Source organism: Drosophila obscura, unplaced genomic scaffold, assembly GCF_018151105.1.
Source record: "Drosophila obscura isolate BZ-5 IFL unplaced genomic scaffold, ASM1815110v1 contig_29, whole genome shotgun sequence".
Taxonomy (NCBI): domain Eukaryota; kingdom Metazoa; phylum Arthropoda; class Insecta; order Diptera; family Drosophilidae; genus Drosophila; species Drosophila obscura.
In genome coordinates, this window is record NW_024542816.1 from 815,508 (window position 1) to 834,884 (window position 19,377).

Here is a 19,377-nt window from a genome sequence, read left to right on the forward strand (position 1 = left end):
TGGGCGGCTGCAGCGAATGTGAACGCGTCTGTGGGGTGGGGGCGGGGAAATGCTCCACCGTACTCTTCGCGGGGAACAAAGTTAAGGGCCGGGCCGGGTCGGTCGGTTCGGGGCAACAGTGCGAGGCCGTACTGGTGGTTTTTCTGCCGCTGCTCTGCGCAGCACGCGGTAAATTATAATGGTTAATTGTTAATACGGTGGCTGCTTTGCCGACGCGACTGCTGTTGCTGCTGCATAGGCCTACTGTTGTGCCTGGGCACAATATGAAATACAAGTGCTAGAGCAGCACGACAATCGGCAACAAGAACTAGAAGAACGGCTGAGCAACAACGAAAAGAATGAGGAAGGAAACAAAAAAGAAATCGAGAAGCCAAAAAACACACGTAACACTCGACCAGTGTGACCACGGACTGGCCGATCAAATATGCCGTCTGACCCTCAGAAATATACCAAAATATACCTTCTCACTTTAAAATATACCGTAAATATACCGAAGAAAATTATCCCAACTGGATCCATTTCCCCGATTTTGATTTTTGGATTAGTATTTTACTATTTACTGGAGCCTCAGCACTGATTATATAGTTTTCTACGATAAATTGATTAATTTCCTAAAAGACTCGCTTATTTCAGGTACTCATTTCTATTTAATTAATCATAAAATAGGGTTTTCTTTAATGTTCTTTTGATGGCAAAGTTGATGTTTTACATGGAACTACACGCTAACAACACATTTGCAACATATTAACTACATATTTATGTACATTTCGAGAGACACTGACGAAATAAATCGCATTCCCGGATTTTGATATTCTGTTTAATATTAGCCAAGCCAGCTAGATCCCTCAGCACCAGACGATAAATTTTATCCGATTCATGTTTCAATTTCACACGGGATTATTTAATTTGAAGGACTCATTTTTATTGACTTCTTTACAAAATAGGATTCAAGCAAAACAAGTAAAAACATAAAGCGTAAGTATTGCCGCTGTCAACCAGGTTTGCTGCTATCCGCACGGACATTTGTATACCCTATTCCCTTTATTTAAAATTTTGTTGTTCCAAGCTGCTTTTAAAAATTAATATTGAATTTTTCTCAGCAGCATGCTGCAAACACTTTGGCAACATTTTATGCTGCCTCATCATGTTTTATAGATGCATTGCTGCTACGATCTCGATTGCTAAATATATCGATTAGTTTCGTTTGGCATTCTGACAACGGCTGGGTGGCATGAAACTTGGAGGCTGACAACACAAAATTCGTTAAACCGTTTTTATTCCAGAAAGTATTGATACATCGCTGGAATTTAAATAATAATAAGGTAATTGGATAATCTTCATGCATGCATATACTGAGCCAAACTTGAAGCTGTCCACAATTTAAAATTTGTAATTTAGTTAACTTTGCCAAATCTAAAAAATCAACGATAAATATTTGCAAAAAAAAAAAAAACAATGTTTTTATGTTACAGAAAATATGTAATGAAGAGTTCTGTGGTGTTTTAGTTTTCATCCTGGGACTGCTGGTGCTGTCGGGGCTGGATGGCCAGGAAGATGTCATCGACGTTGTTGAACTTCAAGGAGATGTTCTCCACGAACTGCAGCTGCTCCAGCTGGAAGTCGCTGCTGAAGTCAAAGGCCACAATCAGCTTCACAAGGAACACCTTCATGATGAACAGCCCATACCGTCGACCTGTGGGGGCAAAAGGGAACACACAACTGGAGTGCAAACGGAATTCCGTTCCGCATCTTCGGAGATCTTCACTCACCAATGCAGGAGCGCAGTCCCTTCGAGAACGGCAGAAAGCTGTATGAGTGGCGCCTCTGCTGCTGCTGCTGCTGCTGCGGCTGCTTCTGTTTATGCTGGCCATTGATCTTGGGTACTGATGATCCAGAGATGTCCTCGCCCTCTGGCTGATCGTGGTCCTGGTCGAGAAAGCGTTGCGGATCGAACTGCTTGGCATTGTCGCCCCACACGGCCTCGTCGCGCTGCATATTGAAGGTATCCAGCACGATGATGCTGTTTTGGGGCACGATAGCCTCGCGTCCCGGCAGCTGGAAGTCGCGGCTGACGTGCCGCAGGTTCATCGGAACAGTGGCCAGCAGGCGCAGGGCCTCGCTGACGAAGGCGTCCAGATAGCGCAGCTGCTGCAGCTGCTCCAGCCCGACATGGGTGGCATCCGGAGTGGAGCCCTTGCCCTGGCCCGGGAACACGCTGGCAATCTCCGTACGCAGCCGCTGCTGGCAGTCGCCCTTGTGGGTGGCCAGGCAGAGCAGGGCCAACATAATGCTGTTGGAGACCGTCTCAAAGGACTGGAGAATGGTTATTTAGAATGGTTCTGCCTGCTGTGAATGGTGCTGCTGCTACCTACCACCAGGACCATGGACTGGGCCTCGTCCTCGATCTCCTGCAACGTCAGCTCCCCGTTGGCGGCCAGCTGGAAGATCTGCTCGATGAAGATGCGCCGCTGCCAGGCGGTTGAATCCTCGCCAGCCTCCTCGCTGATGGCGGCCCGCAGCTGCCAATTGCGATGCTTGCTCTGCACAATTCCGGCCACAAACTCCACCAGCAGCTGGTTGCACTTTTCCGCCTCCGCGTACAGCTCGGGGGCCAGCAAGCGGTGCAGCAGATCGATTTGCAGCCACGGCTTCACCACCCTGATGGCTGAGATCTCCAGCAGGCTGTGCGTATCGAAATGTTGCCACAAGGGTCAAGTCAAACAGGTCAACAAATACTCACCGCTTGTAGCTGGAGGCGATGTGAGCGTCATCCGTTTGGGTGAAATTCGTTGGGGTTCCCATAACAGTCACTGAAACGAGAGAACGATGACTTGAGGTAGGATCTACATAGAGATGCATGAATAAATGTGCTGATGTGAGATTCGACTCGAACTACAGCTCCTACTATGGCTGGCTATGGCTGGCTATGGCTGCATTAAAGCCATTAAAGCCATGAGGAAATGGCACTCTCTCCCTTTCTAATGGTATCCAAAATCCAACCACGATCAAACATCAAACATCGTTCATAATTTATATAAATAAATATGTGTCTTTCTGTGGGCGGTGCGCTAGTTGCCAGTGCGCGGTATGGGGAGGGGATTACGTGCGTTGCATGGAAACGCGGCAAACGTGTCGCACCGCGAAGGGCAGGGAGAGTCTACTCGTATTCCGCAATGCGTTTTGGATTGTGTGTGAGATGGGTCTTTGCCTTGGGGGCTTACTCACGGCAGGATACCTCCAGAACGGCGCGACTGAGCATATCCTCGGCGTCGGTGAACTTCACGGCCCGACCGTGCAGATGCGGCAGGGAGGCGAACTGCTCGACCATCTGGTTGCCCACGGCATTGAACACATCAAAGAAGCTGGCCACAATGTTATGGCTGAAGGCCGGATTGAGCTGCTTGCGCCGTAGCTTCCACTTCTGGCCTGCAAACAGCAATTGACATCCGAGCATTAAGGATGGGATACAATGGGGGATACTCACCGCGCGCATGAAGCAGGCCGCGCTTGGCAAAGAAACCCTCCTGCATGAAGGTCTTGTCCAGGCACTCGGGGGCATTCAGTATGGTCTCCATGCCGGCGGGATCGTCGATGTAGACCAGCACCCGGGTACCGATCAGGATGGCCAGCGGTCGCTGGAAGTACTTCCGCATCTGTGTCACCCGCTCCAGTATGCCTGTCGTTGGCAGAGCGGAAGAATTACTTTCGGTTGCGAGCTGTCTAAAGGGTTGCGGGACTCAACTGTTTGGGTGCAGGTTAATGCAGAGCAGGAACCACAGGATTGGCTGCTGGGCCACGCCCCGCCATCCGTTAAGCTGCCAGATGAGGCGCCAGCATTTGCGCTGCTGCCAGCCAAGCAGCAGAGCCAGGGCCGTGCCACACACCCACAAGGCCACATACAGGTGCATCGTTGTTTCTGGTCTCGGTTTCGGTCTCGTCTGGTCTCCCAAATGCGGCCTAATACGGTGCTTTGTAGGCAGCTATCGTGCTGCGTCGCGTCGCGTCTCGCGTTTGCCCAATTTGCAGTTTCCTTACCACAATTCAATTCCGTTCGTAGAGCAGCAGGCAAAGGCAACCGTTCCGTTGGGCCAGCAGCAAACAACTGCCAAGCCATGACGAACAAATAGTTTTATTATTATTTTTTGGCAGATGGAGTGGGCACCACGACACTGCGTTTCGGTTTTTGATGGAAATTATTTCGAAGCACACCTAATCTTAATAAGCTACACCATTTGAATAGAGACAGAACACGCGTGTGGAGCCTTAAAATATACTATATGGGCGCCTCTGTCAAATCATAAAGCATACTTCTCCGTACCAATGGCAGTGCCAAAGCAGCTTTCCAACACTGCAGCGCGCTTACAACACTATGCAGTGCCAGGAGGAGATTCAACAGGTTGGCATTTGTAATGTATTTGTATATATTTATATTTATTTACGGAATACAATTGTAAAAAATATGTATGTAAGCGCTAAATGTGTAATAATAATTATGAGGCAAATGTTTACATTTTTCCTTTACTTGTCTTCCGGGTTTCGTATCGGGAAATTGGAAGTGTGTATCGGATATACGGAAATTGATTGGGGGGCTGGGTTGGGGGTGGTTGGTGTGTTGGTTGGGGACCATCATCATCATTGTGTCGCTCCGATTCTTACATATTGTTCTTGGGGGAGGGATCTGATCTGATCTGATCTGATCTAATCTGATCTGGATTTATATGTATGTTTAATGCTAGACCCTAAAGCGGGATTCAGTTGTTAAGTTGTTTCGGTTTCTGTTTCTGTTGTTGGTGGAACAATCTCTCGTTGTTTACAATGTTTTCGTTTTTTGTTTTGTTTTTTTTTTTTAGTTTATGTTCGGCAAAATATCCAAGTATATTAATTTTTGTTTCTTGGCGTGTTTTCTCCTCTTGTATATTTACTATAAAAAATACCGTAAATGGAATACAAATACAAATACAATACGGAACAACTCGCGTAATGGTTGGTTCCTTCACTGAAGTGCCATCGATGCATTTACAATACTCATAATCATAATAATAATAATGTAATCATTATTAATTTAAAGAAAAAAAAAAACATATATATATATATAAAGACGACACTCACAACAACGCACACACGCACACACACACACACACACACACAGGCACAGATCTGTTTGGATCTCGCGCCATTGACATTCACACCCACATCTCGTGTCTAGGGCTCTTACGACTTACAAATAATATCTATATATATATATATACGTATCTTTCTGTGTGTTTTTCTTTCTGCCGTATTCTGTTTTGTTTTATGTATAACTGAAATTGATATTTCACCTAAGCGCACGGTTTTCAGACAGCAGGGAGGGGGGGGCGGGGGCGGGTGCGGGGGGACTATAATGGGATGATGTTGCATTAACGAGCCATGGATATACAGATAGAGAGGGGGAGAGAGAGTGAGAGAGAGAGAGCTCCTCCAGAGAGAGCTGTGTGTAAGTCGTCTAATCAGTACAATAGATCCGTCTTCTGTGTGCCCTCGCTATAAACAACTCCACCGCCGGGCGTCGCCGTTGGATGATAGTCGTCGTCCTCTCCATCCGCATCGCAATTGCCCTTCTTGCCGACGGCCCCATTTGTGGCCGCCGCTGCGTCCCCCTCATCGGCGCAGTTGCCGCCGCCATCCTTGATGAGGCCCTCGCCGATGCCCACAATGCTGCCGTTTCCATTGAACAGCGTAGTCGTTGCCTTGCCGCCTCCGCCACCTGCTGGACTGCAGCCGTTGCTGCTGTTGTTGCTGTTGCTGCCACTGCCACTGTTGCTGGCGCCGCCGCTGCTGCTGCTGCTGCTGTCGGGGAGCGCGTATCTGGTGACACCCAGCTGGAAGAGGCTGTCCATCGGTGAGGCCTTCATGGGCGTGTAAAAGCCCAGTGCCGTAGAGCCTGCAAATTCAATCAAAGATTAGTCAAGATCGGAAACATTTACCAAAAAAATTGCTGGTCGTTTTTTTTTCTTTTATTTTTTTTGGAGGGAGCAGGTTAGTACGGTAATCAAAAAGTGGCACCAAAAAATGTACAAAAAAAAATATAGATATATTTATGTATTTAAAAAAAAGGAGTTTTTTTTTTTTGTGTGTGTGGATGGATGAATGGATCTGTGGATTTGGTGATGGAGTGCAAATGAATATTGTGGATCAGATGAGAGATGTGTAATGGCTGGATGATAATGAGGATGTGCCAAAGGTGATGTGCTGTGTGGTGTGTGGTCTAATCTGGGGTTAGTTACCTTGGGAAGTAATATGAATTGGCGATTAGTTTGGATTCGATTAGTTTTGGGCTTCGCTGCCATCTGGACAAGAGCAGACAGAGAGCAGTGCATATTTGTTTATGTTTGTTTTTTGATTATTTTTTGGTTTGGTTAGAGGTTGGTGGTGTGTGTTGCACATTTGATATTTGTTGCAGATTTGTTAGCAGTTTTTGGATTTTATTTTGTTGTTGTTCTCATTCTTATTATTATTATTAATTCATATTTGATTTGTGGTGTGTGGTTTTTCTTCTCTTTTTTATAGAATCATTTTTTTATAGGTGGTATATCATCATCAACATCATCGGCTCCAATGATCGCCACTGTTTTGCCACTCATTTCTTTTGGGTTTTGGTTTTGGTTTTGTATTTCATTTTGCTTATGCGATTTCTTGTTTGGGTTAATTGTTTGTTGCACACACACACATTTGATAGAGTTATATATGATGGGTATATACATATGTACATACATGTACATACATATATCTGATATAAATACATATATATGTATATGTAGATACTATTTCAACGAACTTTTGCTTTGCTTATGTATGATGTTACATTTAAATAATATCTGCAAAAGAAATTAGTATGAACAAACCAAATAGAAAACTAGAAAATACAATACACAGTTAGGATAGGGATAGATCTCCCAATAGTCCAAAAGCATAAACGGGAAATGCAACCAAAAAAAAAAAACAAAAACAAACAAACGACACAAAAAACCCAACAACAAACGAGACAAACAACAGCAACAACAAACAACAAATAAATAAAATATTTTCATATATTCTATGTATGTATTGGGGAAATGAAAAGCGTGTGTGTGTGTGTGTGTATGTTGTGTGTGTGTGTGTTGGTGTGTGTGGAAAACACTTGTGGAAAAAGAAAGAGACAGAAAGAGTGAGAGCGAGTGAGGCACGTACTTAGCTAGAGGAGAGGGAGAGGGAGATAGTGGTTGCCTGCCAGTGGGGTGCATGATGCGGGCTGTCAGGTGTCAGGTGTCAGGCAAAAGCGTGTGGTGTCAATTGCAATCCAATACGGTAACACATACACACCCCCCCCCCCACCCGCTCCTTCCACATTCGAAACGAATACGAATGCACATACAATAGAAATCGAATAACAAGTACGAGTAATCGAATGCCGCAATGCCTGATGCATAATGGCAGCAAAAGCACAACAACAACAAAAAGTACTTCTACATTTACACTTAGCAAACAGCTGTTCCAGCAGTGGGTTTCGTTCACTTCTCAACGAATGTCTGGCAGTGGGAGTTTCTATATTCTCTTCTGCATGCATAGCGAGAGAGAGAGAGAGAGATTCATTATCGTAGGATCACCGATCACCGATCACTGTTCGTATGCCGCAGTATCTATAGTATTGTCGCTTGCCTTCAGGCAACTCACTCAGTCAGTCAGTAGCTTAGAACAAGGCCAACAATAACACGCTAATCGTTCACTTGGGCAGCAGGCATATTTATCACATATTTAGTTATAGCCTAAGGGAGAGCTTTCAACGTACACATATGTACATATATCATTTGGTGGGGGGTGTGTGGGGATTGTTAGTACACAGTTATAAGGATATATGTATATTCAAAGCCTTCAAACTCCTTTTTAGTTGAGTCCTTTCCATTGAGTGCTTTTTCTCCTGGTCTTTTTCCATTGCATTGCATTCTGCCTGCAGCACATCTTCCACGCATATCATTTATCATATATTTACAACGGGGAAGCAAACTTGTCTATTGGATCCGATCCTCCATGGAGTGTGTTTTGGGGTCATGTGTTGTGTGTTTGTTTTCGTGTTTGTGTGTATTTTGTTTTCCTGGTTCCGCATTGAGTTATGGATGTGAGTCGGAGTCGGGGTTTTTTTTGTTTTGTATTTGTCAACAACCAATTAAGGGAAGGTGGTGTTGGGAAAGGCCAAGCGCACTCTCGCATTATTTAGCGGATTTCAAGGATTTCGGGATTTCGGTTCACCAAATAGCCACCACGGGGGGGATGTTTTCTGTTTTGTTTGGTTTTGCTTTAGCCTAGTTTTAATAGGTTTATATTATACATATGTGAGTAAAGCTTTTGGGCAATGCCTACGTTTCTCTGGCACTTTGCAGTCGAACGGTGTCTTGGAGTCTTGAAGGCTTGAAGGCTTGCAGGCTTGAAGAGGCGGTATGGTGTGGAGCGCATTTAATTATATTTTTTGGTTCGGTTCTGATTTCTGTTGATTCGCATTTGGCTTAGACATAGTAGAGCGTGGTGCCCGGTATGCGTGCCTGGAGCAGGGCTGTACTGGCATTGGGTAAAGCTAGCGATGACGGCAGACTCGGCCGACGACGCGACTGCTGCTGCTGTTGCTGGCTGGCATCGCTGCTGCACTGGCTTCCACTCCTGCTACTGCTCCTGATCATGGTTTTGGCTGTGGTGGTTGTGGTTCGGTTTCTGCTAGCGGGTATTTCATATTTACTCTGCTGTTGATGATGCTGATGCTGATGCTGATGGTTGCCTATTGAGAAGGATGCCGCCTTCCGGGGCTTAACTGAAACGGGAGGCGGTGGCGTTGGCGCTGGCGCTGGCGGTGGCTGTGCCGGCCTTGTCTCATTCTGCAGGAAGCAGGCATACTGCGGCTTCAGTAGAACCGATGGCCGAGCTCTACGCTGTGGTTGCAAGTGCACCTGCACCTGCAACTCTTGTTGGCCGTGGAGCTGCGGGAGCTTGATTTCGACATTTGTTGGTCGCTGCAGTTCTGCTGTTGTTTTTGGTTCCTGCTGTTCCTGCTGCTGCTGCTCGTGTTCCTGATGCTCCTCCAGCTCCAGTTGATGCTCCTCCTTCTCCTCCGGCTGCTGTTCCTCCTTCTCCGGCTGCTGCTGCTGTTGTGGCGACTGTTGCAAGATAATACCCCTCCCTAAACTTGGGTAATCTGCAAAATATTCGTTAGGCGAAATTGAATGCCCTTGCCTTTTTTTTTCGAGTTCATTTTTGAGTATTGGTTTTTGGGGGGTTTTGGAGAGTTTTAGAGAGAGAGAGAGAGTGAGACAGAGAGCTGTGCTTTTTGGTCTATGGAGAGGCTGAGAGAAAAAGAGCAAAATAGCTGGGGGTTTGGTTGAGGGGGCAGGGGTGGTTGGGTGCTGGCATCTGCTTGAACTTGCAGCTAGAACTTGGAGTTGCATCTGGTAGCTTTTGGCTAGACCAAACCAAAAGGTGGATCCTTCAACCCACCTGATGAGCCTCGTTAATTTGCGAAATTGTGTGCCAAGGACACGGAGCTTGGGCCAGCAGCCTTTGCCCATCGTCCGAATGGCCTGTGCCCTACTGCCACACGATGGTGGAACTGGGACGGAGACAGAGTCTGAGATCGTGGGTGGGTCGTGGCGAATGGCATTATCTGGAAATTGCACAAAACAGAGATCATTTCTGGTTTCTGATTGGGTGTGGGTTTTTTTTTTTTTTTAATAGTTCTTCTGTGTCCCCCGTCTCTTTACCGCTAACTAAAAAATTAAATCAAAGAAAAAAAAAAAGCGGATGAAGAACATTTAAACCAAAGAACACAAAGGATACTTATTCATACATACATATGTATGTATGCAGATTGATGCACAACTGAGTACGATAATGACGATGATTGATGTTTGATTGATGGTATAATAAAAAAATAAACTCAAGTGCACAGCCTTGTAAAAATCAAGGATTTAAAGGACAGGACAGAGACGGATAGATAGATAGATAGATATAGAGGCGCAGGCAAAGGCAGGCAAAAAACAGAGAGAGAGAGACAAACATAGAGTACAAAAAACAAACATAGACAGAGAGAGAGAGAGAGAGAGATAGAGAGTATGTGTGTGAGAGATAGCCATTCCATTCCATTACATTTTTGTCGCATGCCACACACACACACACACACACATACGCACACACATATACATATACATTTACTTTTATCGGATCGTAGAATATCCAATATCCAATCCGTTCCGATATTACTTACCCAACGGTAAATTCCCCAGCATATTGCCCCCGCCGCCGCCGCCTCCATCGCTGCCAGATTTATTGTTCCCCACCGTCGATGTGGGAAGCTCAATGATCTCGTCCACAGTAACATGATGATGCTGCTGGTGCTGCTTTTGCACCTGTTGCTGATGCTGCAGCAGCTGCATCTGTTCGGCCAGCAGCAGCTGGTGATGCTTGCTGACATGGGAAAAGGGATCGGCATAGGGCGGATCATCGATGATCATCGATGCCTCTGAGGGGTACTCGAAGGTGGACGTCAACGTGTCGTTAAACTGCACGCGAAACTGTACACAAAAAGAGGATACAAGATTAGTCACATCAGATTCAGATTCACATACAGAAAATGAAAACAAAACAAAGAATATTATATTTCTGGCCCCAATAAAGGACGAGCTATTCCCTTTTATTTAGGCAGACTTCAGTCGAACCATAATAAAACACACAACGCGACATTACTCATCCACTTAGAACCTCTCTTATCGATCCCCAATTAGTGAGTCAGAGGGCGGCCAGCAATGACATTACGTTCCTTATCACAAAACAGTTCCCGAATTCCTACATATGTACATGTATTTCTATGTACATGTGTCCAAAGAATTAAAAGTGGTCGCCGCCTCAAACCAGCCGATCATATCAGTCACATTTGATGAAACGCACCAGAATATATATATAAAAAAAAAAATTTAAAAAAAAAGGAAGGAAAAGAAAAGAAAAAACCTAGAAACCAAATCCCAAAAACTAAAGCCCAAAACTAATGCAGTTTGATTAATGGCAGATAACCGATAAGGAGCCCAGCGGTAGGGGGAGAGGGAGAGCATGGCCACTGGCCACTGGGCACGGGTACTGGGGGCACAGCATAAATTCACGTTTCGTAGACCGGTCTTATCGTCGTCTGGGCTGTGCTGTGCTCTGCTTTGTTCTGCTCTGGCTGCAACCCGTTCAGAATTCCGCCGTGGTGGAATTCCATTTTTGTTTCCAATTTTCTCACTCGATAGAAAACCAATACCGCGTTTTTGTATAGCGTACCAAAAACCCCAACCCTACGCCTCTTTATGTGGAAAATAATCTTATCTTATCCCCACACACACACACACACACACACTAATAAAAAAGAATTGTAACAAAAATAGGAAACGAATTGGAAAATAAATGCTATGGCCTGGCCATGCTATCTTTTGGTCGGAGCGTTCTGATACCGCAATTGAGTCATGGATCTGTTTGGTGCTACTATGTGTACCGAGACTATGTCAAATCATTCCTCACGCATCGTGGGGTCCGGTCGAGGGGAGTCCCCTCCCCACCACTGCTTTCTAACGAGAGTTAGATCCAATCAGATCCGATCCTGAGGGCTTGATTCACGCTTTTACTATATATATGTTTAGTTTCTATCAGAATCATCGACATCGATGGCTAGCTCGGCTCTGCTTTACTTGGGGGACTCTACTCACCGTTGACTCTTTGGGTTTCTGGCGTATGCTGGACTTGCCATCGATCACAATGTTGGCATTCTCGAACTCTACGTCGCACGGCGAGGGCGGGCACAGGGAGTAATCGTCGTAGTCCGTATCCGTGGAGGTCTCCACCGATAGATCGCCCAGCAGCACGAAGCCGGGTTCATTTGGCTGTCGAGGCGGTGGGACGGGGGAAAACAAGAGAAGGAAAGAAAAAAATAAATATACATATGAAAATGAGTTCAAAAAGTGAAATTCATGGAAAGCTTCATCATCATCATCATCATTATGGATGGTACGGTACGGTACGAGCACTGTGTGAGTCATGCCCTGCGGAATGGATGGATGATGCCTTAATGGCTTTGGCCTTCCGATCCCTTGCAGGCCCTGTCCCTTGCTCCCTGTCCCCGTTTTATATCCATTCCATTCCCGTTTGCCCCATTTCTGGCAGTGGCCGACCGACAGCTTCGATCCATATGCCAGGCCCCAAAAAACAAAAAGAGATAAAAGCAGTTCCGAAAGCAGATAAAAAGAGACAAGAAAACTCCAAAGCATAATAAAATGCAGTGCAGCCAGAAGAGGAGGAAAAAAAGCAAAAGCAGCGGCATACGGCACACAGAATCTGGCAACAAAAAAGAATTCAACAAAAATCGAGTTCATTTCCAGAGAGACGGAAGACAAGGCACCAATAAGATTGCACAGAGCAGAGGGCAGAAGCAGAGGCAGAGCGGGAGAGCGAACGGCACACGGCATTAAACGGGTTTGCCAACAACAGCAACCGGTGGAAATTTTGGTTTTGCGGGAGAGGGAGTGGGAGTGGGGCGGAAAAAGAACTCAACTCAAGCTGAAGCTGAAGCTAAAAGCTAAAGCCGCAGTCAAAGCTGAGAGAGCAAAAAAGCGGAGAGCGAGGAGAGAGAGAGAGAGAGGGCAAACTCAACATGGCTGCAAAAGAAACAGCTGTGCGGTCGCTCTGCCCAGCAAGCCTTGCATGCCCGGCCCTGTCACGGCATTTAAAGAGTCACCTCCTGAAAACTAAAGCTACATATATGTACGCATGTACATATATGCATATGCACATAATGTATATGTACTTGAGCATAATCTTTGCCTCCATGGGACAGCCAGCAGGAAGCAAAGAACAAAACGGAGAAATATCTTTTTGTGGTATATAAAAACTGGTTATTTCGCTACCCCATCCCCTCGCCCAGACTTTGAGACGTTATTTTTTTTTCTTTTTCTTTTCTCAATGTAATCAAAAACTGCAGGCAAAAGAATGGAATAAAATGGAATATGCAGAGAGACAGAGGAGAGGAGATGTGAGCCAGGGACGAAGGAGAGACAAAACTTGCATTTTGCTTTAAACAAAGAAAAAAATGTCTGGGAACATACTACACACACACACACACGAATATGTATGCACATATCCATCGATCGGAGAATGAGAGATTCAAGGCAAATTCTAATTGACTCTTGGCAGAAGATCAATGAAAGAGTACAAGGAGGGATGTACACACACACACACACACATGACTTACACTCCAATGGTTTGCCTGGGAACCAGGAAAAACATTTGCGCCGTCGCACATCTGCTGCCGTTTCAGCTGCTGCCGCTGCTGCTGCTGGGAAAGAGTATTCAATCTCCGATGTACAATACACTCGAAAGCTTTTGTTGTTGTTCTGGCTCTCGCTCTGCCTTGTTGAACTTTCGAAATGCGCATGATCGCTGGTTGTGTGGGTGTGTGTGTGTGTGTGTGCGTGTGTGTTTGCTTCTGCTTTGCTCTCTTTCCCTTCTACCCGCTTGCGCGACGCTCTTCTACGATTGTCTCTCCCTCTGTGTCTGTGTCTGTTTGTTTATATGGCATGGCTGCCGTATGACACAAAAAAAAAAAACAACAGCAAAACAGAGAAACAAATGGAAAAATAAAACCATAATAACAAAGATATTGGGGACAGCCAACCAAATTATTATCAAGAAAATAATAATTCACAAAGTAATTAAGTATGAATAATCCGCAAGGGCGCCACACATTCCATGCACACGCACCCACACACACACACACACACATCTATGTACACTGATAAGGCGACAGTTTCCAAGGGAAAGGGAAAGGCAATGCAAACCCCCCCGCTGTTGACACTTCCTGCCTTGGGACTCCCACTTCCACTCTCCCCCCCCTAATGCACTATTTGCATTGGAATGCATAAGGAAGAGAGAATGAATTTCCCCCCACTTCATACCACCATCCCATCCCACTCGCACCACACACTCACCTTTGGCAATTCCCGTTTACGCCTGTAGATCACAACATCGCTTTCAATGTAGTCGGGCACTTCCTTGCTGCTCTTGGAGAAGTTGAACACCATCGAGGTGTTCTCCGTGGAATGGCTGGAAGTGGCCGCCGTTCCTGCCGCATGATGACCAGAATTGCTACCGGCTGCATGGCCATGACGCAGCTTGCGTAGTGTCCACAAGGGCGAGGCTGTGGCCGCGTCCGTTTCGCTACCATCCCGTATCGTATTTATCACCGTATCCAGACTAGTTATGGGCGAACCCGCACCGGAGCTGCCATCGTTGGCCAGTGCCGAGGACTTTTTCATCTCATTAATGCGATTCTTTTCGATCTCGCGACTGGTCAGCTGCTGTGTCGAACCGCTGCTATTGAAGAGCGGCCGTATCACACCAATCTGTTTGGTTGTTGTTGTAGTGCCGGCTATCCCGGATCCAGATCCCGATCCCAATCCCAGTCCCGATCCCGTCTCGCTGTTGTTCAGTTGTTTTCTTGCGATATTACTTCCACTGGGAACGTGCGCGCTCTCGATCGTGGCAACGAATGATCGCTGGGCGCCTCCTGCCGCTGTCGCCACCGCCGCCGCCGCCGTCGTCGTCGTCGTCGTCGTTGCTGTGCTTGTGGGGGGCTTAGGCTTATCGCCTGCCGCGCCCATATTATCGCCATCGTGCCCATTGTTGTCGCTGTCGTTGCGGTTGTTGTCGTTGGTGGTGTTGTCGTCATCCCCATCGTTGCCAACATCGTGCCTGGCATTATTCTCATTCTCGTATTCGCTGTTCGCTTCGTTGTTTGTCGTCGACGACGACGACGACGCTGCTACTGCTGCTGCTGCTACCGTTCCCGTTCCCGATGCCGTCGCCGCTCTGGCCTCGCTGACTAAGCTCTCATTCACAGCCGACGCTGCCGCCGTTGCCGCCTCGTCATCCGCATCCTGCAGATTGATGCGTCCCATCATGAGGCTCAGCGCGGTTACGGGCGAGTCCACAGCGCTGGCCAGCTGCCGAGGAATGATATCGGGATGGGGATGGGGTGTGCTGCTGCTGCTGCTGTCGGAGATCAATGCTGAGCGTGTCACCTGCTTGGGGGTGGAGGCAGCAAAGCCCACACTCTGGCCGGGCTCACGCCGGGACAGGGATGGCGGTGTGCTGGCCACGCTGGGTGCCGGCGATCGCTGCTCCTTGAGGATCGACTTGTAGCTGGCCACCTTGCTGGCCACACCGCCCACTCCGTTGGAGCGGTGGGTGGCGCGTGGCCGACGATTGGCACTCGCCTCGAACATCTTCAGCGTCTGCTTGACCAGATCCGGTGGCGGGCGCTCCGTGTCGTCGATGATGGAGGTCAGACGCTTGGGCGGCGCCGTATCCGTCCCACTGTGCAGTCGCTCGCGGGCATTGTGGATCTTGTCCTCGATGGTGACGCAGGTGGGCGATGCAGCGCCCGGGGAGACAGCCTGTGGTGCAGTGGGCATGGCCATGCTCGTCGTCTGGTAGCTGGCCCTTTGCGTATTCCATGGCGACTTCTCGCAGAGCAGCGCCTCCACGGAGCGGGCCCGTTTCATTACCTCGTTGCCGCGTTTAAAGTGACGTGAACGGGTCACTCCTCCGCCTCCTCCTCCTCCTCCATTGGTGGGCTTTGTTGGATCTTCGGTGCTTAGTGCAGACAGGGTGGGGGTTGTTCCATTGGTGCCCAGACTAACGGGACGCTGGACCGGCGCCTGGGCGCCCTTGATGTAGCCACCGCCAAGCATCGTCGGCTTGGCACCCAGTATCGGCGGCGGTGTGGATTTGGCACGGGTCGAGACCACCTCGAGACCGGCATTGGCATTCATCTCCTCCTCATCGTCGTCGCGATCGAGCAGCGTGTTGAGGCTGGTGGAGCGCTGCAGGCGCTGCTTCTGGCTCTGCTGGTGGGACTCGCGCAGCGCTAGGCTTAGGTAGCGGCAACGCAGCTTCGACACGATACCGGGCCCATAGCTCAGATCTTCGCCGGTGTCCACCAGCTCTGGCAGGGCCACTCCGGAGGCAGCCTCTGGGTCGCCGCTGTGGCTGCTGTTGCTGCTGCTCTTCGCGATGTGACGATGTTGGCCATTTTGTTTTGTTGTCTTTTTCATTTCTTGCATGGCGACCATTGTCGTTTTTACCGTTAATTTGGTGGGCGACAATTGTTGCTGGTGCTGTTGCTGTTGTTGCTGTTGTTGATGTTGGTGCTGTTGTTGCTGCTGCTGCTGTTGTTTTATAAACTTATTGCTCTGCAATTTATCGGAAATGAGCTTTGTTTTCGAACCGTTTTTATTATCAACAAGAACCAACTGTGTGGCTGGTGCTGTTGCTGTTGCTGGTGCTGCTGCTACTGCGGCTACCTGCAGTTCTTTCTCTTTCGCGGTGGAGCTCGTCTGACTGGGAGCCCCTTCTGAAACGGTCTGTCCAAGTTTCGTTTGCAAGTGATTTGCTGACGACGACGATGTTGGCGCTGCTGCCAGTGCGCCGATGCCGCTGCCGCCGCTGGCGTCGCTAGCTGTTAATGCTCCAGTTGTCGCTGCCGCCGCCGCTGTGCCAGTTTCAACTTCACCACCGCCGCGAGAGCGGCAACTCACCATGGAGTCAATTTGCTCTCCCGGCTCGCGTTCACTCTCTCGCTCTCGCTCACGCTCGCTCTCACGCTCTCTGAGATCCAAATTTAGAATCTCTGGCTCCTTCGTGCCGCTGGAGCTGCTGCTGCTGTTGGTTGTTGTTGTTGTTGTTGTTGTTGTTGATGGACTTCTTGTGTTAAATAAACTTGATCGCTGCTTTGGTATTGGTATTGGTATTTGTGGATTTCCAGTGGCCGTTGGCCCAAACGTTGTTTCAGCTGAAATTGAAAAGGCCAACGCTGACGAGTCTTTGCCTTGGTGGAGCTGCTGCTGCTGCTGCTGTTGTTGCTGTTGGGTATGATGACCTCCAATGAAAGATTTCTCAGACTTTTCCTCTGTTGGTGTAGTCTTAAGCGCTGTTTGCATTTGTATGTGTGCTGCTGTTGGTGTCGCTGTCTGGCTTACATTTCTCTTTGCCGGCGGCTTCTGTTGTGGTTGACTAGAGATCGCCGCCTCAGTCGCAGTCGGTTCTGCAAAGAATTAGATCGGATCGAAATTATAATCTCAATATCAATTTCGGATTCTGCCGCTGACTGCCAACAACAACCCTCCCTAGTGATCTGGCAGCCCTGTGTAGTACACTCGCACACATATGTATCGATACACATCACAGGGCTGCTGAGTCAGGCGTAATCGATAGCTGCGCGGCTTATTCGAATTCTATTGGCAATGGAATTACTGATTTGGTTCTAGATAACAAACAGCTGGCAATTATTGTTTATTGTTTATCCACGAAAACAGAAAACATAAAACACGTTTCAATCAAAATCCATACACAGCTGTGCAGAGATTGTGTAAGCCGCGAGACGATCACTCACCTGCACTGGCGCCTGCTGCGGTTCCCCCCGATGCAGTTGATTCCCCCAAGGCCACATCCACATCCACATCGGAGGTAGCTGTTGGCGAGGCTGCCGCTTGTGTGCGGGCCACGTTCGTCTTGCGGCGCTGTATGAGGTCCTTCTTCCACTGCGGCATGTCCGGCAGGAAGCCCGAGGTGGGGGAATATGCGCCCGACATCTCAGCTGTGGCTGCAGCACCAGCACCCAATCCAGATCCTGTTCCAGCTTCTGCCACTAAATGCAATGAGGGTCGCTTCGGTTGGGACTCCATTCTGTGGTGACCTTAGCGCTGCAAATGGCATTATGTGCATTAGTGCATGATATTACGTTGACGTTGTCCTCCCTTCTGCTGCTACTTGCTGCTACTGCTGCTGCTCCCTGTGGTAAGACTTGACCCGGCCGCGCACCCACCAAAACTGAGACTGGAACTGCGACGGACTGTCCGTCGAGCTGGAGCTGCGCTACACTGCCCAAAGCGGAGCATAGGCCTCCTCCCCATCAAACTGGGCTTGCATGCTTTGCCTATGCAAATCTTTGGTAGAGAGAGAGAGAGCAAGCATCTCTATCTCTCACACTCGAGCGAGCTTCGTTTCGAGGTCGTGTGGTTAGGGCATCCACAGTTCGACCTGGCAGTCGATTATAGTTTTGGTTTTCTTAATTGGATTAACCGTTATTTTCTGCATTAACACAAAACAAACGAACACAACACACACACAAACAAAAGGTAAGAATGTAGGAGAAAAGAAGCAAAGGCGCGAGACAAGAAACCCCAATATTTCCGCTGTTAAAAAAAAACTGCCACAAGGCAGAAGAAACGAGAAAATGGAAAACTCTTTTTTTGCCCAATGCCTCCCGCTACCTCCCTCCCTCCCACAAGCCAATTAGTTTTTTCTTTTTATGGCACTGCAAAGATGGTTGTTGGAATTGTTTTCTTCGGCTTTTGCATACCACTGATAAAAACTGATTATTTTTTAATTTCCCGTATCACTGGAATTGCTATCTGGTCCGCTTCTGTGTTTGTGTATAACTGTGCATTGTGGCTGCCTTCATGTGTGCGTGCGCGCGCGCGCTGAGCCAAAAGGGGTGCTGTGCTACAGCTGCAGTGGCAGTGCGGCAGTGCGACAGAGAGAGAGAGAGAGAGAAAGGGGCTGGAAATTGCAGACGAAGCATTAAATAAACAACCGACGACGCGCTATCGATTTTTTCAGCAGAAAAAACATGAGCTGCAAGAATGCAATTATACACACAAACACACACACACACACTCGCGGACACATGCAGATGCAGGCTTCGCAAAAAGAAAAAAAAAATTTGAAAAAAAAATAGAGAGCACCCAACTCTGACATACAAAACCCTGGAAGCGGAACAAGAAATAGCACTTGACAACAACACAAACACACAAACTAACTATTAGGCAGAGGGCCGGGCCTGATGCCATGGGGGAAGCCGGGTGCTCTTTACACACATAAACAGTTATTGCGGCGGCGGTTCATGAATGAAATTTACAGCAAATAGTTCTTACATTTGCCTCCTCTCCTCTCCTGTGGTTGATCGATGCTGTTTTGCTGGTGGGGCTGCTGCGGTGCGATGGTGGTTGGTTTTTCTAGCCCGTGTATGTGTGCACGCGTGTATGTATGCACATAACTATCAATAAGGTCGGTTAAACGAACTGCTAATTTGTGTGAAATGCGCACTTTCTTCGTACCCCGCACGGCACTGCACTTATGGTCGGACTGTCACTGTATGTGTGTCTGACTGCACTTGTCTCTCCTTCTGTTTTCTCATCAAAAATGCATGTTTTGCAGCCGAACCAGCAAAAAATTGCATTAAGCCGCGTTCAAGCCAATCCAATACACAAATAAAACCTATCGATGGCAAGCCGT

General features: G+C 47.8%; 3 protein-coding genes across 3 annotated transcripts; all 3 read right to left on the reverse strand.

The window, feature by feature from the left end:
* Positions 1-1,383: 1,383 nt before the first annotated feature.
* Positions 1,384-3,934, reverse strand: LOC111069331 (probable cytochrome P450 318a1). Its single transcript, XM_022359348.2, has 7 exons — positions 3,743-3,934; positions 3,485-3,676; positions 3,226-3,426; positions 2,741-2,810; positions 2,373-2,682; positions 1,770-2,313; positions 1,384-1,693 (listed from the first exon to the last, which is right to left on the reverse strand). The coding sequence occupies exons 1-7, from the start codon at positions 3,906-3,908 to the stop codon at positions 1,503-1,505; spliced, it is 1,674 nt and encodes a 557-aa protein (XP_022215040.2). The 5' UTR covers positions 3,909-3,934; the 3' UTR covers positions 1,384-1,502.
* A 1,187-nt stretch (positions 3,935-5,121) lies between these two features.
* LOC121404650 (keratin, type I cytoskeletal 9-like) lies at positions 5,122-8,424 on the reverse strand. Its single transcript, XM_041594510.1, has 2 exons — positions 8,377-8,424; positions 5,122-5,923 (listed from the first exon to the last, which is right to left on the reverse strand). The coding sequence occupies exon 2, from the start codon at positions 5,892-5,894 to the stop codon at positions 5,490-5,492; it is 405 nt and encodes a 134-aa protein (XP_041450444.1). The 5' UTR covers positions 5,895-5,923; positions 8,377-8,424; the 3' UTR covers positions 5,122-5,489.
* A 5-nt stretch (positions 8,425-8,429) lies between these two features.
* Positions 8,430-19,331, reverse strand: LOC111069328. Its single transcript, XM_041594476.1, has 7 exons — positions 19,017-19,331; positions 17,474-17,783; positions 16,894-17,125; positions 14,010-16,743; positions 11,736-11,909; positions 10,265-10,571; positions 8,430-9,199 (listed from the first exon to the last, which is right to left on the reverse strand). Exons 2-7 carry the CDS (start codon positions 17,763-17,765, stop codon positions 8,520-8,522), a joined length of 4,419 nt encoding a protein of 1,472 aa, XP_041450410.1. The 5' UTR covers positions 17,766-17,783; positions 19,017-19,331; the 3' UTR covers positions 8,430-8,519.
* Between the last annotated feature and the right edge of the window lie 46 nt (positions 19,332-19,377).

Excerpts from the sequence above, each read along its gene's own strand:
- LOC111069331 (XM_022359348.2), bottom strand. The coding sequence starts at position 3,908 with ATGCACCTGTATGTGGCCTTGTGGGTGTGTGGCACGGCCCTGGCTCTG. Across the intron at positions 2,683-2,740 it reads ATCGCCTCCAGCTACAAGCG|CCTGCTGGAGATCTCAGCCA; the intron begins GTGAGTATTTGT and ends CGATACGCACAG. Across the intron at positions 1,694-1,769 it reads GGGACTGCGCTCCTGCATTG|GTCGACGGTATGGGCTGTTC; the intron begins GTGAGTGAAGAT and ends TTGCCCCCACAG.
- LOC121404650 (XM_041594510.1), bottom strand. The coding sequence starts at position 5,894 with ATGAAGGCCTCACCGATGGACAGCCTCTTCCAGCTGGGTGTCACCAGA.
- LOC111069328 (XM_041594476.1), bottom strand. The coding sequence starts at position 17,765 with ATGGAGTCCCAACCGAAGCGACCCTCATTGCATTTAGTGGCAGAAGCT. Across the intron at positions 16,744-16,893 it reads CAAGGCAAAGACTCGTCAGC|CAGCAGCAGCTCCAGCGGCA; the intron begins GTTGGCCTTTTC and ends AACAACCAACAG. Across the intron at positions 9,200-10,264 it reads GCTGGGGAATTTACCGTTGG|ATTACCCAAGTTTAGGGAGG; the intron begins GTAAGTAATATC and ends AATATTTTGCAG.